Source organism: Balaenoptera musculus, chromosome 2, assembly GCF_009873245.2.
Source record: "Balaenoptera musculus isolate JJ_BM4_2016_0621 chromosome 2, mBalMus1.pri.v3, whole genome shotgun sequence".
NCBI lineage: Eukaryota > Metazoa > Chordata > Mammalia > Artiodactyla > Balaenopteridae > Balaenoptera > Balaenoptera musculus.
Genome location: NC_045786.1, coordinates 36729216 through 36751856, shown reverse-complemented (window position 1 = coordinate 36751856; position 22641 = coordinate 36729216). Strand labels below are relative to the sequence as shown.

At 47.5% G+C, this 22641-nt stretch overlaps 1 protein-coding gene across 1 annotated transcript in view; it reads left to right on the top strand.

The window, feature by feature from the left end:
* Positions 1 to 21115, top strand: part of SLC28A1 (solute carrier family 28 member 1) — a 45489-nt gene extending 24374 nt beyond the window's left edge. Inside the window, 7 exon segments of the mRNA XM_036841100.1 lie at positions 4126 to 4205; positions 5594 to 5674; positions 8300 to 8425; positions 16811 to 16929; positions 17990 to 18163; positions 18284 to 18435; positions 21024 to 21115. Coding sequence (XP_036696995.1) covers positions 4126 to 4205; positions 5594 to 5674; positions 8300 to 8425; positions 16811 to 16929; positions 17990 to 18163; positions 18284 to 18435; positions 21024 to 21079 — 788 coding nt within the window. The 3' untranslated portion in view covers positions 21080 to 21115.
* The last annotated feature ends 1526 nt before the right edge of the window (positions 21116 to 22641 follow it).

The following is a 22641-nucleotide window of genomic DNA, read 5'->3' as shown; positions in this document are numbered from 1 at the left end:
GACTGGGGGTTTGGGAGCTGTTGGGACAGCCTCAGGAGGGCGTCAGCAGCCCTGGCTCAACTCCCTCCATAGAGAGGAAGCGGCAGGGCCAGGCCCTGAGTGGGTTTAGCCCTGCCTCCAGAGCCTGTTTCCAGGGAAGAAGATGGAGTCTGCTCTGAGAGTCTGGTCTAGACTCTACAGCAGTGGTTCTTAGAGTGTGGTGTCCACACCAGCAGCACCGGCAGCATCTGGAAAGGCCAAACTCTCAGGTGCGCCCCAGATCTACTGAATCTGAAACTCTGGGGGTGGGGCTCAGAATGCGCGTTTCTGACAAATTCTCAGGTGATGCTGCTGGTCCAGGGACCACCCTTTGGGAACCACTGGCTTAGAGGCGCTGTACTTTCCTTTCCCCTTGAGTAAGGGTGAGCACTGGTACTAGCAGGACGGGCCTGCTCTGAGTTTCCACAAAGTGGTGGTCAGGACTTACTCAAGGCTGCTACACCCTGGGCTGAGGCTCTCCCTGGGAGGGGATGCCTCTTCTGAAGACAAAGAAATGAGGTTCCAGGACTGGCGCTAGGGCAAACCTCCTCAGGGTCATGGCAGGTCCTTGGCAACCTGCTTAGTGGCCAAGGAGGTACTCTGTCTCTTTGCAGGTGTGTAACCTTGGGCAGGTAACCAACATCTCACAGCCTCAGTGTCCCCACCGTGAAGTGCATTTACATCGACCTCAGCTGCTTTGAGGATCCCTGAGTCACCACACGTTGCGTACCTGGCTCCTAGCAGGACTGCGTAGTGCACGAGTGGTAGGACTTAATGGCACTTTCCTCCCCCTTCCCACAGCGGTGCTGTCCAGCTGCCTGCCCTGTCTTCCGCCATCTCACATGCTACAGGGCCCGAGGGTATTTCCTGGACTGGCAGATCATATTGGCCTCAGGGCCCTTATTTAGTATTAAATGTCCCAGCTTCTCTTCCCCCAAAGATCCCCATCTCCCAGCTAGAAAATGTCTCTTGGTTGCTGCCAGGAGAAAGTCCCAATTCTGCAGTCGGGTTCCGCTGCCCCGGGCCCTCTCCTTCCTGGCCTGAGCCATCTGTGCTAACCTGCAAGGCTGCCGAGTGGTCCCTCGCGTGATAAATTGAACAGGCAGTCTAGACAGTACGTGATCCTCTCTGCATTTTTCTCCCAGGGAGAGCAGGATGCTGTCACCACCCTTGTGTTGGGGGGGTGTGTCCGGCCCCGGGCAGCCATGGGGAGTCACAGGGCAGGAAAAGCATTACTCCACCCAGTTCCCTGTCAGGTGACACTCCCATGCAGTGAAGCTGGTGACAGGGATGTCAAGTGGAGCAGATCCAGACAGAACCCGAGGCATTCATCTGGGAAGGGAAAGGGAAAACAACCTCAGCAGGGCTTGTTTCTCTTCTCCAGGGGAGCTGCCTGGGGCAGAGTCTCTGTTCTCATCAGGGACCACTCTGTAGTCCCGATTCATTTTGAACCAGAGCTTGAACTTGATTGCTCTACACTCTCCCTTCTGAACAATGAAAACAACTCTTCCTCCACCCCTCACCCCTCTCCGCAGCCCCTCTTCCTTCCAGCACAGCTAAGCTTCTCCTGTTGTCTCTACTTCCTCATGTCCCACTCCCTCCTTGGTTCGCTGATACCCGGCCTCTGTGCCCATCCCTCCTGACACTGCTCTCACCTAGGTCACCAGGGAGCCCTGAATCGCTAGGTGCCAAGCATCCATCTCAGTCCTTACTGAGTTCTCTGATGCCTCTGGCACAGCTGACGGACCATCCCTTCTAGAAAAGCTGCCCTCAATTTCCATCGCACTCCTTCCTGGAAGTCCTTCAACCACTCTGTTTCTTCTTTGTCTCCACCACGCACTCCTCCTTCTTCTCTCACCCTTCAGGGATGCTGACCCCAGGGCCCTGTCCTCAGCCACTGCTCTTCTCTTCCAGGGCAATTTCCTCAGTGAACTGCATCTGCCCTGTGGCTTCAACCTGCACTCAACCGAGCCCTGGCCCAGACCTCTCCTCGGAGCTGCTGGCCCCTCTGCCCCTCTGCCCAGTCCACAGTCCACCTGGATGTTCCACAGGCACCTCAAACCCAGCAAGTCCAAAACTGAGCTGACGAGGTTCCCCCAAAACTCTCCTGTGCCCGTGCTCACCTCCCTTGAGAAGTGTCCGCCTCTTATAGAAAATTATAGGAGCAGGTGAGAAATTAGAAATGGAGAAAGAAGAAAACAAAGTTTCCACAGTCCCAGCACACAGAAACGACTACTTTGACTATTTGGGTGTATGCCTCCCAGCCTTCCTTCTATGCTTTTTTTTTTTTTTTTTTTAAATATTTATTTATTTTTGGCTGCATTGGGTCTTCGTTGCTGCTCGCGGGCTTTCTCTAGTTGCGGGGAGCAGGGGCTACTCTTCGTTGCGGTGCACAGGCTTCTCATTGTGGTGGCTTCTCTTGTTGCGGAGCACGGGCTCTAGGGCGTGCGGGCTTCAGTAGTTGTGGCACACGGGCTTAGTTGCTCCGCGGCATGTGGGATCTTTCCTGACCAGGGCTCAAACCTGTGTCCCCTGCACTGGCAGGCGGATTCTTAACCACTGCACCACCAGGGAAGTCCCCTTCTATGCTTTTAATATTCCATTTTCCCCACTTAACATTCTAGCATAAGAATGCTCCCATGTTATTACTAATTCTGCATAACTTATTATTTTAAAGCTATTTGGAACAGATAGCACATTCCAACTGTACAAAAGGGGATTTGGTAGAAAGTAAATCTCCCTCCCACCCGTGACCCACAAGTCATCCAGTTCCTTCCCCAAGGCAGCTGCCATTCCTGGTCATTTGCATATCTGTCTAAGGATATCTGTGCCCACACAAGAGCACCTGCAATGCCACCTGCACCTTTTTTACTCATAAAGTAGCACACCATGCACCCTGTTCTACACCTTCTCTTTTTTCATTTATTTTTTAAATTTTTAAATAAATTTATCTATCTATCTATCTATTTATTTATTTGGCTGAGTTGGGTCTTCGTTGCTGCGCACGGGCTTTCTCTAGTTGCGACGAGAGGGGGCTACTCTTCGTTGCGGTGCGCGGGCTTCTCATTGCGGTGGCTTCTCTTGTTGTGGAGCGTGGGCTCTAGGTGTGCAGGTTTCAGTAGTAGTGGCGCACGGGCTTAGTTGCTCCGCAGCATGTGGGATTTTCCTGGACCAGGGCTCAAACCCGTGTCCCCTGCATCGGCAGGCGGATTCTTAACCACTGTGCCACCAGGGAAGCCCTCTTTTTTCATAACAATCTATCTTGAAAATCATCCCCAAACTGCTCATAGCGAGCTTCCTCACTTGTTTCCTGACTTTGAGCGCACCACTGCACAGCCACACCATAGGTTATCAAACTAGTCCTCCACTGGGGGACATTGAAGTTGTTGCCAGTCCTTGTTATTATAAGTCAGACTGTAACAAGGAAGTACTGGGCGGTGGAGGGGGAGGCCCTGGGGAGAAGGAAATGGACATGAGGAAGCTTTGAAGGAGAAATTGAAGAGGCTTGGAGTAAGTGAAAAGCAGTCATAAGCCTGGTAATAGGAAACAGGGTGACAGGAGGAAATGCAGGTGGCTGGTCCACAATGAGTATCATTCGGAGCTCACTGGCACCTAGTGGAAGTAGCACACTAGAAAGATGAGGGCCTCTGATTCAGGCCCGAAGCACAGGAGGGAGGTTAAGGCCAGCGTCATGGGCCAAGGATTGAGCTCAGAGTGGAGGACGGACCCTGTGCTAGGAAGGTGCTGGGCCCTGAGTCAGCTCCCAAAACCCTCACAACAACCTGAGAGGTAGTCACTTCCTCCCCATTTTACAGACAAAGAAGCAGGTGATAAAAAGTGGTGGACTCAAGTCCTGCTTCTCTACCACAGCCCAAGGGATGGCTGGGTGGATGGTTAATGTTTAGAGGGGAACAGAGAGGACAGCTGCCTCCAGAGAGGCCCCATATGTGATTTCATGCACTGAATTCAGAGCTTCTCCCTGACCCCATCGGGTCTCTGAGTGGCAAGCCCTTGGATGAACTGGCTGTCTGGGGTCTCCGAGGCCCTGCGTGGTACCCTGCCACCTATCTGCCTCTAACCCCAGGGTCTGTGCTCTTTGCTGGCAAGTTTTGCCCATCATTGTTTTCTTCAGCTGCGCCATGTCAGTCCTCTCCTACATGAGCCTCAGGCAGTGGGTGATCCTGAAGGTGAGTTCTCAAGGTCCCAGCCTGGGCCCTCCCAGAATCACAGGCTGACAGGAACCGTACTCTCCCAGAATGCCTTGCTCCCAAGCCCACACCCTCCCCACACCCCCTGCTCTGAGGGGCTGGACCTTTCGGCATCCCCTGCTCCCCAGCCTCCTCTCAGAGTCTACTACCAACCAAACATCTTTTCACAGAGTCTCTTGTCATGCTACTAAGGAGAAATGGCACCAAAATCCAGTGGGGTCTTTGGGGGAGGGAAGTTTACAGAACTGGGGCTGCACTGAGGAGAAGTGTTAGGGGAAAAAATAATTTATACCAAAAAGATCTTGAGAACAGTGGGCCACGTGGGCCAGACTTAGCTGATATAAATGTCAAATCCTGTGCTTATGTTCATAAAATCTGCTGCACAAAACCAGGATGCAGGAGACAGCACTGGACAAGAGATTCTGAGGTTTTTAGCTGATTGAGCTCAGAATAAACCAGTATCATCAGGCAGCTGCCAGAGATGCAGCCTGTGGTTATGTTAGAGTGCACAGTGCATGGCGTAAGGAGACAATTATCCCCAAATCTGGAGAATGTGTTCAACCAAGGGCTATGACAAACTGAACCATCAGTGGGTTCAGTTTGAAGGAACTGAGACCATACCTTCCATAGAATGGCTGAAGGAAGTAGGGAATGAAGGGCCGAAAAAGAGAAGGCCAGGGTGAAGAAGGTTATGGGTAGGATTCTAAACACTTATAGAAGATTAGGAAAAAGGCAGCCTGAGAGGTACCTGCAGTGGAGAGAAATTCCAGGGAAGCAGATTTCATGTTGATTAAAAGAAAGAACTTCTTAATACAGTTTCCCAAAGCCTTTCCACAAAACTCTAGTTTCACAGCAAGTTAATAAATGCTACTAGGTAAGGGATCTGATGGTCAAATTATTTATTTATTTTATTTTTGGCCATGCCATATGGCCCAACCAGGTATCAAACCCGCCCCCCTGCAGTGGAAGTGAAGAGTCTTAACCACCTGGACCACTAGGGAAGTCCCTTGGTCAAATAATTTATGAAGCTAAGCTAGACACCAGGGTAAACAAATTTAAACAAGTTTTGTGCAGGACTTCTCAGAAGCCTTTAATAAACTAGTAAGTATTGGTCATCTCCAAGGTGTGCGTGTACAGCAATTCTCAAATATATTTGACCAGGGAATCCTTTTTTCATGGGTGGTAAACCCCCATCAATGGAGGTGTGGAAGGAGAAGATGAATGGACCTTTGGGGTAATGTAGGTGAGGGAGTTCTACCTGGGTTGGGAGTTGGAAGGAAGACTTTTAAGGTACTTCCACCCCTGACTCTCTCTGTCCCTGGGGCTTGCTGATACCAATCCGCAAAGAGCACCCTGCTTCCTTCTAGATGTCCTGGCTGGTGCAGGCCACCATGGGCCCCATGGCCACGGAGACCCTGAGTGTGGCTTGAAACATCTTTGTGAGCCAGGTCAGTATTGCAGCCTCCTGCCCTCAAGGAGGGCGGGTGCCCTGGGTCCCTAGAGCTCTGATTCAGTCAGCAGAAGAGCCAATCAAACCTTCTCCCGGGGTCACCAAAGGCTGCTGCCCTAGGGATGCTCCATTTGGGGATACACTCCTTGCCTGGGTCATGCCAAGGAGGATAGTATCTCCCTGGCACCTCCTACCACCCTAGGCCTAGGCTGTCTTCATCAGCTTAGAGACTCACAAGTCCTACAGATGGAGTCCAATGTTCTCCTTTTATACATGCAGAAACTGAGGCTCGGGGCTGGGAATGCCTTGCCAAGATCCCACAACATAAACCAGGACTTAGAATTCCAAGTCTTCTTCTTCCTGGCCAGGGGTTTTCTTTCCACGACATCAGTTTGTCTTTTTTTCCCCTCCCTCTTCTGAAAATGTGTTTTCCAATATAAGTGTGATTCTGAAGGGACTATCAGTCCTGAGTCCCTTTCAGAAGGCCCGACCATCCTAGGGGTGAGACTCTGGTGACTGTTCCAGAATCCTGGCCCATCTGCCCAACATGTAAGTCACCAAAAAGACATACTTGCCAAGTATGCCATATTTCACTGGACAGTTTTTAGGAAACTTTGGAGAATATTTGCATCATTTTGCTATGATGCAAGTGTGTTTAAAACCAATTAAGACAGATGTGCTTTCAGATAAATAGTCCAAAAATCCCTTAGTTGTTCAAATGAGGCAAAAGAGAAAAAAATATTTCAGTATCAGCATTTATTTTATATAAAATGCTGCAAATGTAATCAATGGTTTTTGCTGAGAAAATACAAATCTTAGGTGAATGTGACACGATAACCGGAAAGAGCTCCAAAGACGAATTAACTTTTGGGGGGACGGGGAGCCTTCAAGGATTAGTGGCATCATTTCAAGCTCAGTGTTGGCAGGCCTGGGCCCTATTCTCTTCTCTGGCCACAGTCTGTCCCAGGGGATTGCCCCAGCCCCATGGGCCTTAAATACTTCCTCTCCCCTAAACTCCAGTCTGATATATATCCAACTGCCCCCTTGACCCTCCACTTGGATATCCTTAGATAATTTACTAGGCAAGTCCAAACAAGCAGAAACCTTGATTCCCTCCCTCAACACACCTGCACATCTCCAAGACTTTCCCTTCTCAGTAAATGGCAACGTCTTCGATGAGGTTGTTAGACAAAAATTGAGGAGTCATCCTTCCTTCCTTTGCTTCCCTTGCTCCCAGCTGCATCCAGTCCATCAGCAAGTCCTGGCAGCTCTGCCCCACATCACATCCCAGACCTGCCCTACTGCCCTTTTTCTTTTTTTTGCTATGAGCCACACTTGTCTCTCACCTGGACACCACAATCACCTCCTCTCTGTTCTCCCTGCCACCATTGCTGCCCCTGCCCATCCTTCACACACAGGCTGGAGTAGCCCTTTATTTATTTATTTATTTTTAATTATTTAATTATTTATTTTTTTTTGGCCACGTGGCATGTGGGATCTTTTTTTTTTTAAATTTATTTATTTTTGGCTGCATTGGGTCTTCATTGCTGTGTGCGACTTTCTCTAGTTGTGGTGAGCGGGGGCTACTCTTCGGTGCAGTGTGTGGGCTTCTCATTGCAGTAGCTTCTCTTGTTGCAGAGCATGGGCTCTAGGCATGTGGGCTTCAGTAGTTGTGGCACGCAGGCTCAGTAGTTGTGGCTCGTGGGTTCTAGAGCACAGGCTCAGTAGTTGTGGTGCATGGGCTTAGTTGCTCCGTGGCATGTGGGATCTTCCCGGACCAGGGATTGAACCCGTGTCCCCTGCATTGGCAGGCGGATTCTTATCCACTGCGCCACCAGAGAAGCCCAGCATGTGAGATCTTAATTCCCCAGCTAGGGATCGAACCTGCACCCCTGCATTGGAAGCGCAGAGTCTTAACCACTGGACAGACAGGGAAGTCCCCTGGAGTGGCCCTTTAAAAACCCAAGTCAGATCATGCCTCTGCCTGCTGAGGTCCACTGCTTACCCTGCCTTGTCCATCTGCCCTCCACCTCCCCCATCTCTATCCCTATTCCATAGCACAGTCTGGAACATAGTATGTACTATAATTATTTATTGAATGAATAAACAAATGGCTCCAGGCTTCCCCACGTGCCCTGAACTAAACACGCCATCGAATGCCCAGTCCTTTCTTTCTGGCAACTCCCATGGCTTCATTAAACGTCCAGGCTTGGAGTTACATCTGCTTCTGGTCCTTTGCATGAACAGAGGTAATTCTTTGAACCTCTCTGCCCTTCTGCTCTCCTGGAACATGGAGACGACGACCACTTCTTTCCTAGAAGGTTGTAAGTGATGAGTGTGAGGGGCTTAGCTGGGTGCCTGGATGTGGGAGGCACTTGACACAGGGGAGCATTATCAGGCCCAAAGGAAGGGCTGGGGGTCCTTCCACAGAGCTGGGCTGATGCTGAGGTTCAGAGAGGCTCAGCCAAGTACAGACTCTGGTCCTCACCCCACCCTGCTGTCTCTTCCCCTGGGGTCCCCAGTCCTCACCGTGACCTGCTCACTCCCAGGTGGAGGGGGTACGCCCCAAGTGCCCGTGCTAGCCTGACCAGCTCTGCTTGTTTGACATCTTTCCCGTTTGCAGACAGAGGCTCCTCTACTGATCCGGCTCTACTTGGCAGACATGACACTCTCTGAAATCCACGTTGCCATGACCAGAGGCTATGCCACCATTGCCGGCAGCCTGCTGGACACCTACATCTCCTTTGGGGTATGTAGAACCCTCCTTCTGCTTGCTGAAAACCAAGAACCTGAAACCCACCTTTGTGGGAGCCCCACACAGCTCCTGGCCAGAGCGACCTGGGGTCTTCTCTCGTGGGCTATGTCCTAAACCAGGGCTGCTGTGATGGTGGGAGAAGCTTCACCTGAGTAAGGCAGGCCAGGTGGGCTGGACAATTTGGGCTTCTCACGTGGCCAGTGGGAGCAAAGGTTTCCAGTGTTCTGCTTACTGAGGCAAAGTGCTAAGTGTTTTAATATCCCCATTTCAAGGATGAGGAAATTGAGACTCAGAGAGTAAGTGAGATGCCCAAAGCCAGGATTTGAGCCCAGACCTGTCTGACTCCAAAACTCAGACACACAGTCCCCCACCTAGGCCATCCCTGGAGCTTTGTCCTACTCTTCCTGCACCCCGTCCTCTCATCTCCTCTCCTTTACACCCTCTCTGGGCACAAGTCCTTCCTCTACTCCTAAATTATTACTTGTGCAGCTTTCTGAGCACAGTACATTTCTAAATCAAATTCCAGTGGTATGAATCGGGCCCTTAAACCAATCACAACACTAGTGCATGGCAAGCAGAGATGAATCTTCAATGTGTCGCCTACAAAGTGCCTGGTAATAATGCATTACATTTGTGTAAAACACTGTACTTGTTTGTGTTTTCACATGCAAGTCTTTCAAGATCTTACTTTTTTCCCCTTAAATATTGAAGAAATTCTTGCTTCTTACAGAAGTGAATAAAGTAAAAAAAAAACTTCATTCCCACTTCCCATGGATAGCTGCTCTTACTAGATGAGAACAGCGGTGCTCAAAGTGTCCTCAGTGGGCCAGCAGAAACAGCTTCACCTGGGAACTTGTTAGAAATACAAATTCTTGGGCCCCTCTGTAGACCTGCTGAATCAGGAATGCTGGGGATGGGGCCCAGTGTCCTGTATTGTAACAAGCCTTCCAGGTGATTCTGATACTCGCTCAATTTGGGAACCACTGACTTAAAATATGTCATTCCAGATATTTCTGTGTAAAAAGTCATTCAAGTACATATAACTGAACATACATATACTTGCTTTTTTTTTTTTTGTTTTAACTAAAGATGAGGTAATTCTATTCACACTTTTCTGCAACTTGCCTTTTTCTTATAAAATTCTGAGTGTGACATGAAATCCAAAAGTGTAAAGGAAAAAGTTGACAGAGCTAACTAATAAAAATGAAAAACCTCTGAAAGGTAAAAATATCACAATTTTAAAAAGTTTAATGATGATCAGGAAAGAAAAGTTCATAAATTATAAATAGATATTCAAGCTCACTGATAAATTAAAACAATAATAACTTATGTTTCTTCTCAAGGATATGCAAAATTTTACATGCCTCTAAACGGGAAGGCTGCGGGGTATTCATATACTCTTTTTTTTTTTTTTTTTTTTTTTTTATTCACACACACACACACACTGTATTTTATTTTTACAAGACATAAATAGACTGACACCAAGCATTGTACATGGATGACCACAACAAAAGCAACAATGATTGCAATTACCAAACATGAAACACACTCATACTATGTCATAATATTGACATTCAGTCCAGTAATCCTCCACTGTAACAGCTCCTTTACTTTGCAGTGAAAATTGATTTGTATATTCTTTGCCTCTGAGTCCTTGTGGGATTTTTTTTTTTTTTTAAATTCAGACAGAAAGTCACAAAAATTATACTCATCCTCATCAGTTCACTCAGTCCCATGTAATTAATTTTTTTTTCATCTTGATCTTTTGTTAGCACTTTTATGAGTTCATCAGTTTTTCATTAGAGTTCTGAAAATGCTTATTCATTCAGTTCAGCAGTACAGTCAGTTACCAGAAACCTGTACTTGTCAGAGTCTTTTCCATGAATTTCTTGAAGATGAAACCCTTTTATAGGAACATATTTGCAAAATCATCAGAGTACACCCAGAACTGTCTGTAAATGACAAAAGACTTAAAATGACCACGGTTAAAGATTTGATGAAAGTTCATAATAATGCAGTTGACAAGAAAATTAGTTATTTCTGAGATATACATTTTAAAGTAATAACTAGGATTATTACTTATAACATTATACCAGAACATATAAGATTTTTAGAAATTTCATGTAATGTCTGAAACATTTATATTAACATATTTCCATACATATTTCCATACAAATACAAATATAAGATTTTTAGAAATTTCATGTAATGTCTGAAACATTTATATTAACATATTTCCATACATATTTCCATACAAATACAAATATAAGATTTTTAGAAATTTCATGTAATGTCTGAACATTTATATTAACATATTTCCATACAAATAACCCAATGAAAGTTTAGTATTAGTTGTTTTGTTTGTTTTTTTATACTGCAGGTTCTTATTAGGCATCAGTTTCATACACATCAGTGTATACATGTCAATCCCAATTGCCCAATCCATCACACCACCATCCCCACCTCACCGCAGTTTTCCCCCCTTGGTGTCCATATGACCATTCTCTACATTTGTGTCTCAACTTCTGCCCTGCAAACTGGCTCATCTGTACCATTTTTCTAGGTTCCGCATACATGCATTAATATACGATATTTGTTTTTCTCTTTCTGACTTACTTCACTCTGTATGACAGTCTCTAGATCCATCCATGTCTCAACAAATGACTCAATTTCGTTCCTTTTTATGGCTGAGTAATATTCCATTGTATATATGTACCACAACTTCTTTATCCATTCATCTGTTGATGGGCATTTAGGTTGCTTCCATGACCTGGCTATTGTAAATAGTGCTGCAATGAACATTCGGGTGCATGTGTCTTTTTGAATTACGGTTTTCTCTGGGTATATGCCCAGTAGTGGGATTGCTGGGTCATATGGTAATTCTATTTTTAGTTTTTTAACGAACCTCCATACTGTTCTCCATAGTGGCTGTATCAATTTACATTCCCACCAACAGTGCAAGAGGGTTCCCTTTTCTCCACACCCTCTCCAGCATTTGTTGTTTGTAGATTTTCTGATGATGCCCATTCTAACAGGAGTGAGGTGATACCTCATTGTAGTTTTGATTTGCATTTCTCTAATAATTAGTGATGTTGAGCATCTTTTCATGTGCTTCGTGGCCATCTGTATGTCTTCTTTGGAGAAATGTCTATTTAGGTCTTCTGCCCATTTTTGGATTGGGGTGTTTGTTTCTTTGATATTGAGCTGAATGAGCTGTTTATATATTTTGGAGATTAATCCTTTGTCCGTTGATTCATTTGCAAATATTTTCTCCCATTCTGAGGGTTGTCTTTTCGTCTTGTTTATGGTTTCCTTTGCTGTGCAAAAGCTTTGAAGTTTCATTAGGTCCCATTTGTTTATTTTTGTTTTTATTTCCATTACTCTAGGAGGTGGATCAAAAAAGATCTTGCTGTGATTTATTCATATACTCTTTTTTTTTTTTTTTGGCTGCGTTGGGTCTTTGTTACTGTGCGCAGCCTTTTCTCTGGTTGTGGCGAGTGGGGGCTACTCTTCATTGCAGTGCACTGGCTCTCATTGCAGTGGCTTCTCTTGTTTCAGAGCACGGGCTCTAGGCACGCGGGCTTCAGTAGTTGCGGCCCTCGGGATCAGTAGTTGTGGCTCGTGGGCTCTAGAGCGCAGGCTCAGTAGTTGTGACGCATGGGCTTAGTTGCTCCATGGCATGTGGGATCTTCCCAGACCAGGGCTCGAACCCGTGTCCCCTGCATTGGCAGGCAGATTCTTAACCACTGCGCCACCAAGGAAGCCCCATATACTCTTTATGGGACTGTAATTTGCTCTAACCTTTTTGGAAAACACCTATCAGTCAATTTAAAAATACTCCTCTTTGATCCAGTTAGGAATATTATGATACAGAAATATTTTCACAAGTGGTCAAAAGATGCAAAATTCCAACATTATTTGTAATAGCAAAAAACCCAAGAAACATAAATGTAGAGCAGTAAGGGAATGAGCTGCGTAAGTTCATCCGTGCAATGCACGGTCACTCAGCCCCTAGGGTGAGGTGGGCCTCCGTGCGCTGGTTTGGAGAAGAGCAGCCTGCCTCTCCCAGTGCCCGGGCTCTCCTGATGCTGTGTGTGAATGGGTCGGGGGATGAAAGAATGACCAGCACTGGTCTCAGATTCCACCTGTCTTTCTCATCTCTGTCCTTGAGGATGGCCAAGGGGATGAGGTAACCTGCCCCTCAGTCCCTCCTTCCCTCAGGACACCTGGGCCACACCAGGAGGCTCAGCTCCGCATACCCACAGAGCTGTCTGGGCAGGATAGCTGCTGCCTCGTGACTTTTCAAGAAGGCCCCTTGCACTCTGAGGCTTTGTCTTCTCTGCCCGGCACCCTCCACCTAGAATTTTAGAGGTCATCTGGTTTGCACCTTTTCTCACCAAAGCCTAGGAAGGGCCCATCAGAGCTGATGCATGCCATCCCCCTCCCCCATACCTCACCACCAATTGATTTTGGAAGGAATTTGATATTTCAAAAATGAAAACTTGAAACTTTGTTCCTGAAACTTTTTTCATGGTGGCGTATTGGGAGAGGGGTTGCCCTGCTATCTTTGGGACTTAGAGCCTTTGAATGTCTTAACCTTGCTTTGGGTCCCACAAGCCAGTTAAAAAAATGGTATTCTTTCTATCACATAAGCGTCGTTGCCATTACTTAAGACTAAAGTACTGGAAGAACTCTCCCTTTTCCACAATCGCCTTACAGCTCAGCCTCCTTTCCTTCCCTGTCTCAGGCCAGAGTCCAGGCCCAGCCCCAGGCAGGCGGGCCTTCCCACTGAAGGGGCCTGGTGCCCACTTCCCTTTAGCTCTACAGAATGTGCCGAGGCCACCAGGATCAGCCAAGTGGCCGCGGGTCTCCATCCACAGCCTCTGGTACGGAAGCCCCAGGCTACCACCGTAGCTGGCCTGGTGAAAGGCACCTAGTCCACCTTCCTTCCCTCCTCCCCTCCCGCCTCTGGATCTGCCCCCAGCCTGGTCACAGAGAAGCTCTCTTCTGCCCCCGCCTGGCTCTTGGCCGCCACTACAGCAGCCCCCAGGCTTCCTCACACAGCCCTGCCTTCCCACCCTCTCCCCTCTCTGCTTTCATGCCCTCTTCCAGGCAGTTCCTCACTGTATCTTGGGCTCTGCCCTTAGCCCCTGAATTCCAAAGAGAATCCCCCCTTTCTCTCTCCTCCCTTCTCTTTGATGCTCAGCTTCTGGCTGCCTCTTCCCTGCACCCCTCCTATTGCTAAAATCTGGATATTTCTAGACCTGTGCTGTCCAGCACAGCAGCCACTAGTCACACATGGCTATTAAGCCCTTGAAATGTGGTCGGTCTGAAATGAGATCTGCTGTGACACTTAGTATGGAAAAATGAATTAATATATTTTATTGATGTTTTACATTGATTGCAGGGGTAGAAAGATAATATGTTAGGTATATTGGGTTAAATTAAATACATTAATGAAATTAATTTCATCTGTTTCTTTTTACTTTTTTTAATTGGCTGCTAGAAAACTTAAATCACAGTTGTGCTATATTTGTATCAGACAACACTGGTCTAGACTTTCTCCCTGGTCTGAGGTTCCAAGTGTCACTTGACTGAATCCTTTCACTGTGACCTCCACATACATGTCCCTTTTCAGTGTGTTTCCCAAAAGCTCTAAGGTAGGCACGAGCTCTCTCTGCTAAAACCCCAGAAGCTGGCTTCCCTACCCACCCCTTTGGTTCAGGATCATTGTGAGAAGAGATCCAGATGTGTGCCTCGGGCTGTGAACACAGGATGGGTTGAGGGGATGGCCACTGATGTTTCTCAATCAACTGCGCAAGAGTGGGAGCCCCTGGGACAGGGTCTGGGAGGCCCAAGCAGGGCCAAGTAAGAGTCAACCACATGCTTAGTTTCTACATCTGTAAAATGGGTGGAATTACTGCCCACCTCACAGCAGTCTAAGAATTAAATGCCATAATAAACAGAAAACACCTGGCAAGGGACTTCCCTGGTGGTACAGTTGTTACGACTTTGCCTTCCAATGCAGGGGGTGCGAGTTCGATCCCTGGTCCGGGAGATAGGATCCCACATGCCTCACGACCAAAAAACCAAAACATAAAACAGAAGCAATATTGTAACAAATTCAATAAAGACTTTAAAAATGGTCCACATCAAAAAAAATCTTAAAAACAAAAAACAAAAAAACACCTGACATGGTGTTGAAAAAGTGGTCGTTCTTTCTCTGACATATTAGAGTCAGAAGTCCAGCCTTCTAAAACTGGCCCATTTTATGCTTTGCAGTGTCCGGATTTATTTCCTTTCTCAGTAAAGACCTTTTTGAAAGTTCAAATGGATGGCTCCTATCCTCTATCCCTCTTCGCATAGGACACCTTTGGGTAGAGGAAGGAGGGCCTTGGGCAGGAGTGGGCCCTGTCATGCTGGGACAGAAGGCATTCCTGACCTGGTGTCTGGAGGCAGCGCTGGGGAATGTCATGGCCCTGAGGCATAACTGGCAGCAGGGAGGCCGCGTGTGGGCTGACCCAGTGCCCCCGGGAGCCCTGCCAGTGCAGGACTCAGCCCTTTCCAAGATGAGCAGGAAATGACTGCCTGGGGCATTTGAGGCAGTGGCCACGACTGGCCCATTCAAAGGGCAGTGTCCAGGAATGTGCAGGGTGTGCTCCCCACTGAGACTCGAGTTGACAAACCAGATGTAGCCTCCAAGCTGGAGGAAGGGGGAGGGTCCTGGCTGGTGGAGGGAAAAATCCCAACATTCCAGATGTGGTATTGTGCCCGCTGGAGCTGGGCGGCCGAGGAGGAGGCCAGCAAAGTCCCAAAGCTTGGCCTGGAAAGTCCAGAGAGGACACCTGCCTGAGGCTGGCTATTTCCATGAGGAGCCAGACCTGCACACCCAGTGCCTGTGATGGGGGCGCGTGGGAGGTGGGTGCTGGAGCTGGTACACATCTTAAGGGGTTCCTGCTTTCCACTGAAAGGAAACAAAGGGGCTTTAAAAGAAGAAGGAGGAGGATATTACAAGGGTTTCAGAGCCTCAGAGGGTCTCTGAGGCCTGGTTCCTCATCAGTAGTTCCTGGTACTTCCATGGGCTTCTTTGGCCCTCTGCTTTATTCACCTGAACATGTAGCTTAAACTTACCTCCCCTCCTTTTGTTCCTTTTTATTTAAAATTTTAAAACTGCAGTTGATTTATTACAAACTTTAAGAAGAAGTCTATTTTACTTTTCTGCTTATAAAAACAGTATATATCATGTGGACATTTAGAAATACACAGAAAAGCTGAAAGAAAAGAAAATCACTCTGGCCCCACTAGCCAGGGACAGACAGTTGGTTGACATTTCCGTGTATTTCTTTCTGATCTTCCTTTTATGCATAGTTGTGGAGTTTGTTTTTTCCCCTATCATTGTGGTTATGCTCTATATGCAAGTATGCGGGCATTTCTCCACATCATTGTGAAGCCTTGGTAACCATTGTTTTTGATGGCAGCTTGACAATGCATAGCCATCCCCCCATTGTCAGATGTTTGGGTTGGTTCTAATTCTCCCATTTGGTAAATAACACAGTGGTGAAGAAGTGTTCCATCTCTGTGAAGAGAACAGGGAAGCAAAGGGTTTGGGACCACAGTGAGGATGAAAATTCAGGAAGGGAGAATCCTGGGGGCTCTGGTAGCTCCATCATCTTGCTGTGAGGGCTTCTATAGCGTGGCTCCAGGAGACCGACCCAGGGTCAAAGGGTGGGTGTTGTATGTTGTAGGGGCAGATTTCCTTCGAAACAGCTCTCTGACCACAGGAGTAGAGGTGATGGGCTGCCTTGAGGTGGTGAGTTCCCTGCCACAGTAAGTGACAGGAAGGATCCTCTAGAGGGAAGACTTTCCTTTACTACGAGGTCAAATTAGGTCACATCTTGGATCCATTCCAACTCAGGTTCTGTGAGCTTTGTCTGAAACAATCACAAATCCCTCAGCCAATGATGAACCAGCCCTCAGATCAGTGGTCAAAGAAAGACAGCCTAGAAGGGAAGGAAGAACCTTGAACTTGGAGCCGAAAGACACGACGTGTCTAATTCCTTCCCTTCCTTTATTTTGGGCAAGTCATATTTAACCCTTTGGGGCCTCAGTTTCCTTGTCTGTCAAGTGGGATAACAGTACTTGCCCTGCCTAACTTCCTGAAGTCCTGGGGGAGGTGTGGGAATAGAAGGTTCTGTGCATACAGCCTGTGACCCTCTACACATAAAATGTATTACTATCATCTGTGACAGTGACAGCAGTACCAATGATGGTGATATACCAGCGGGGTAGAGTACCATGTCCCCCTGCTGCCCTGGGCCACACTTCTTGGCCTCCACATTTCCTGACATCTCTCTATAACCCTCATTCTCACTCTTGCAGATCGATGCTGCCTCCTTAATTGCTGCCTCTGTGATGGCTGCCCCTTGTGCCTTAGCCCTCTACCCAGAGGTGGAGGAGTCCAAGTTCAGGGGTGAGGAAGGAGTGAAACTGACCTACAGGTGAGCACAGCAGAAGGGTCTGCAGAGAGGGGAGTGGGGGGAGGGGCGGAGACAGGAGCAGAGGTGGGGGCAGCAGCAGGTCCTATTTTCTCTGCCCATCTCCGTCTTTCACCAAGCCCAGCCCACCTCCCCTCTCTCACTGCCCTGGTCGCAGCTTCACTTGTGAAGATACAGACTCCAGTTCTCGCATCTTATTTTCCAGTCTCTGACCATAAGGAAACATGGACTAGTCAAGGCATGGGCAAGTGACCTGGTTCTTGGGGATGTGCCTGGTGTGTGTGTGTGTGTGTGTGTGTGTGTGTGTGTGTTGAGGAGGGTCGTGAAAAGGTTCCACACCACTTTCTCTACATGCCTTGAGGTCTGATCCCCAGTGTCAATCGCATTGACATGTTGAGCGCCATCCTTGATTTCACTCACCTCCTAACATCTCTTTATCATAGTCTTAGCAATCTTTGTGTAACATTTAATTCTTAAAAAATGTTGAAAGACACGACTTTTGACAAATGTGCTTGTGGATACAACGGGCATCCCCAACCGCACAACTTCCTGAAGGTCTAGAGCAGCACTGCCCTAGAGAAATATGAGTCACATCTATAATTAAAATTTTCTAGTAGTCATCTTTTAAAAAGTAAAAAGAAGCAGGTGATTTCAATAAAATGTTTTATTTAACTAAATATATCCAAAGTATTGTCATTTTAACATGTAATCAATATAAAAATTATTAATAAGGTATTTCATATTCTTTCTTTTTTTTTGGACTCAATCTCTGAAATCTGGTGTGTATATTTGCAACACATTTCAATTCAGATCAGCCTCCTTTTCAAGTGCTCAAAAGTCACACGTGGCTAGTGGTTTCTGTCTTGGACAGCATCTGTGCTAGGAGTCTGGGTCTTATCCTAGTGCTTGGGCCAGCCCCTTTCTCTCTCTGGTCTCAGAGGGAAAACAAGGACCACTGGCTCTGAAATGCTCTGTCCAAGGTTCTTCTTTGAGCCTGTAGGGTGGGGAGCCCTGCTGTTTGTGGAGATAGGACAATAATGATGGCTCTTGATCCCATCAACAGAGATGCTCAAAACCTCTTAGAAGCAGCTAACAGTGGGGCCGCCATGTCCGTGAGGGTCGTGACCAACATCGCAGCCAACCTGATTGCTTTCCTGGCTGTGCTGGCCTTCATCAACGCTGCCCTCTCCTGGCTGGGAGACATGATGGACGTCCAAGGGATCAGCTTCCAGGTACAGTTCCGGCCACCCACACAGCCTGTGGAGGGGGTGGTCCTGGCCGGTGGGTGATGGTGGATGGACACCCACAGAGCCCAGGCCAACCCCCGTCCCAGCCACTCCTCTTGCCTCATGCCTAGGCTCATCTGCTCCTACATCCTGCGGTCAGTGGCCTTCTTGATGGGCGTGGCCTGGGAGGGCTGCCCGGTGGTGGCTGAGCTGCTGGGAATGAAGCTGTTTCTGAACAACGGGCGCCGAGGAGTGGGCCAGTTCCAGGAAGCAGTAGATCTCTGTGAGTGTCCCCGTCCCCACCCTGGGGCAGGGCGTGATGCAGCGGCTCCCCTGTGGGCCCGGCTGAGACACTCTGTGGGGCTGCTCAACCTCCCGCATCCCGTTGCCCTGGGCAACAAGTCAGCTTCAGAGGCCATTTTTCTCAAGGCCTCTTAGGAGGCTGAGGTTGAGAAAGAGCCCCGTTGGAGGTATCTGAACTCCAGCTGTAGACAGGCCACCATCCTGTGCAGCCCTGGGCCAGCCGCTGCACCTTGCCTCTTCTGTTGGAAAACAAGTGTAGAACCTGCCACGCCTATCCCGAAGGAATGGATGTGAGCATCTAATGAGCTAAGAGAGTAAAACAGGGAGACCTCACCACCACATTCATCTTCAATATATTGGATTCAGTTCAGGGGTTAGTTTCTTCTGTTAAGACTTATTTATTTATCTATCTATCTATCTATTTATTTATTTAGTTGCAGCACATGGGATCTTCGTTGCCCCGTGCGGGATCTTCGTTGCAGCATGCGGGATCTTTTTCTTTAGTTGCAGCATGTGGGATCTTTTAGTTGCGGCATGCGAATTAGCATACAAAGTCTTAGTTGAGGCATGTGGGATCTAGTTCCCCGACCAGGGATCAAACCGGGCCCCCTGCATTGGGAGTGCGGAGTCTTAGCCGCTGGACCACCAGGGAAGTCCCTGTTAAGACATTAAAAAAAAGAAAAAAACTATAAAACTTTCTAAAATGAAACTCTCTAAAAGAATAACAGCTGTATGTAACATGATTGAGAATGACAAAATTACCCATCATCTTATCATCCCCAAATTACAGCTATTATAATATATAATATAATTATAATTAACTATAATAAATAATATAATATATAATTCCATTATTTGGCTATTACACACAATGCTGAAATGAATAGCTTTTTGCACAGAACTTCTCCCTCCTCTCCGAGCATTTCCTCAGGAGCTTTCCCAGATGTGGGATGACTGAATCACATGGCACAAATCCTTGTGTGGTTGCTGCCAGTATCTTTCCCAAGGGGTTGTAACAACTGAAACCGCCCCAGCTGTGCCTGTGAGCATTGATTTTACCACACGCTGAACAGGGCTGAGTAGCCTCTTAAAAAAAAAAAAAGTTTTGTTACTTTAAGGGGCAAATAATAGTTCATTGTTTTCATGTTACTGGGTTACTAGGAACTTTTAACATAAAATTTTTTTCTTGCCTTTTAAATTATTTTTTTAATTGTAAAGGAATGTACTCTTTAGTTTAAAAAAACAAAAAGTTTGTATAGAGTAAAAAGCCCAGGTTTCCCCTCACTCCTCATTTTCAGCTCCAGTATCACTCCCTTCTCTAGAGATAGTGGGTGGTATGTGCCTTCAGGATCTTTTTAAATGAACTTCATTCCTTCAGCAGGTATTTGTTGAGACCTCTGAAGTGCCAGGCCCTCTGCTGGGTACCAGGGATAAAAAGGGGAATTCGACAGACATGGTCCCTGGTGACATGGAACTTACACCTAGTGAAAGACACGAGCAAAACGCAAGAAAGCAAAGGAATAAAAAATTTTAAAACCACAATTTGTGGTAAGTTCTATGACGGAAACAATAAGAGGAAACAGGGAGGGGGTCTTCCTTGACTGGGCTGGTCAGAAAAGGCCTCCCTGAGATGTGGTTATTAGGCCAAGACTTGCAGGGAGGAGGAGGGGCCAGGAGAAATTGGGAAGAGCATTTCAGGCAAAGAAAGAGGCACATGCAAAGGCCTTGAGGGTGAAAAGCACTTGTTTGGAGAACTGAGAGGAGAGCAGCGAGGTTAGAACAGGTGGTAATTGTAATAGAGAGTGACACAGGCTGAGGAGCAGTAGGAAGTTACTGAAGATTTGACTTTTGACATTTTAAGATTACTTGGGCAGCTTGGGAGGGTGATTGTAGGTGAGTAAGCAGAATGCAGGTACCTTAATATTTTTTCATCAATTTGTATAAACTCTGTATGTTATAAAGATATTAACCCTTTTCTGTTACATTTTCTACATATATTTTTCCTAGTCTTTTTTTCTCCCCTTCATTCTGTATTCAGGGATTTTTTAAACACAAAATTTACACCAAATCTTTGCATTTCTTCTATAATATCTAAATTTAGAAAGTTATCTCCATTCCAAAAATCTGGCAAGGGTTAAATTCCTGAAACAATATGGTGAAGTAGTTAAAATCATGCGCTTTGGAGTCAGACAAAACTGAGTTCCAATTCTGACACAGCTGCATTTTTGCTGTGTGAACTTCCTCAGCCACTTCTGTGAGCCTCAGTTTGCTGCTCTCCAAAATGAGAGTAATAATATTATTTTGTAACAATAATAATTATTCTATATTTCTTATTATTTGATGTTTAAAATATTCATATTTATCTGCTTCAGTGATTTAGAATTAATTTTTTATATGGTGTGAGGTATGGGTCTAAGCCAATCTTTTTTTACAAATTGTTCCATTTTGGCTCTTAACACTTCTAAGAAATTATACAACCGTTCAGAGCAAAAGGGAAGGAGAATTACCTTGCTTAAATACCTCCTCTGTGCCTGGTACTTCCTGTACATTAGATGATCTTTATGACAGTCTTTCCAGGCAGCTACTATTATTCCCACATTCCTGATGGAGAAACTAAAACTTAGGAGGCTATCGACTTGCTCAACCTGAAATAGGCCGTGACAAGCCTGGAACCCAAGCCGACTGGGCTCCAAATCCCTCCCTCTCCTCACTGGGCCACCATCCTGCTCTTTGGGCATGACAGCACCTCAAAGGACCTCAGCCTGAGCTCATTCTCCGTAAACAAAGGTGCGGGGCTGCAGCATGTCGGGAAGGGCTGTTTGCCCACTGCTCCTGGGTACAGAGCTTAGTAGGGCCAAAGTGAGAGGACTGGGCCAGCCTGAATCATACCCAGAAAGGCTGGTAATTAATGAGATTCAAGGGCAGATGAGAAGGGGGCTATGTTTGTGAGGTGGTGCAGCTTGAGTTGACTTAGAGGTAGGTGTGCATGGCTGGGAAAGGGCAGCACCGAGCGCTTCAAAGGTCAAAGGCACATAGGCAGTGGGTGAAATTAAGGCCAGGGTACGGGGTGGTTTGAGCAAACTCCCATCCCATCTGAGGGAAGCCCCTCCCCGCTCATCTTCTGTCTTCTCAGGTCAGAGCAGAAATACGACGTTTGCCCTCTGTGGATTTGCCAACTTCAGCTCCATTGGGATCATGCTGGGAGGCCTGAGTGAGTCCTATAGGGGCCTCTCAGCATCCTGGAGAGTCGGGGATGGACACTAGTCCTGGCCCTGAGACACTTCTTGGGGATCTGTAGGTCTCAGTTCTCCCATTAATCTAAGGCAGAGCCTGAACAAGGCGGCCATGGAGCTTCCTCCCAGCCATGGCATTTCATGATTTCTCTGCTGCTGGGGTAGCCCGGGAGGTTAGCACCTCGACCTTGTAGGCCAAGCCTGGCTCAGGGCTCTGGGGAGGGTCGAGAGGTGCAGTGGTGACCTGCCCCCTGAGGCTTTAGTTCCCGTACCCACAAGGGACGGGCAGGCCTGGTGGGGCCTAGGGAAGAAGGCTCTGCACAGCTCTCAGCTCTTTACAAAAAACATCTCCACCCCCTGCAGTTCCCTGCCTGGTGGTGTAACCATCCTGTTTTGCTGAGTCTTGCAAAAGTGAATGATGGCCCAAGTCACTCAGCTAATAAGTGGCTGAGCCTGTGTTTAATCCCAGGTCTGCCTGACTCCAAACTCACGTTCTTTTCCTACACTTGCCACTGATGGCATGTGGGGAGGTGTGGAGTGCTACCTAGGGGCCCGAGTCAGGCCAAGGAGGACTTCCAAACTCAAAAGCATCAGGAGGACAGCGTCTGTCCCTCTGGCCACCCAGAAGAGAAAGGGGTGTCAGCAGATGCAGCCAGAGGCAAGATATAGGCAGAGAGGCATGCTGAGTCCTGGCCCTGAGCACTCCCGTCCTCTTGCAGCCTCCATGGCCCCCCAGCAGAAGAGCAACTTCTCCCAGATCATGCTCCGGGTGCTCTGCACAGGGGCCTGTGTGTCTCTGGTGAATGCCTGCGTGGCAGGTGAGCGCAGGCCTGGTGGGCTCAGGACTCAGAGCCCTGATTCTCCAGCTGGCCCTGGTCCAGGGCCAGGCACTGGGGCTCTGGCCTCTCTGGAAGTCCTTGGGTGGGGTTGGAGGGTAGTGAGGGGCTGGGCCC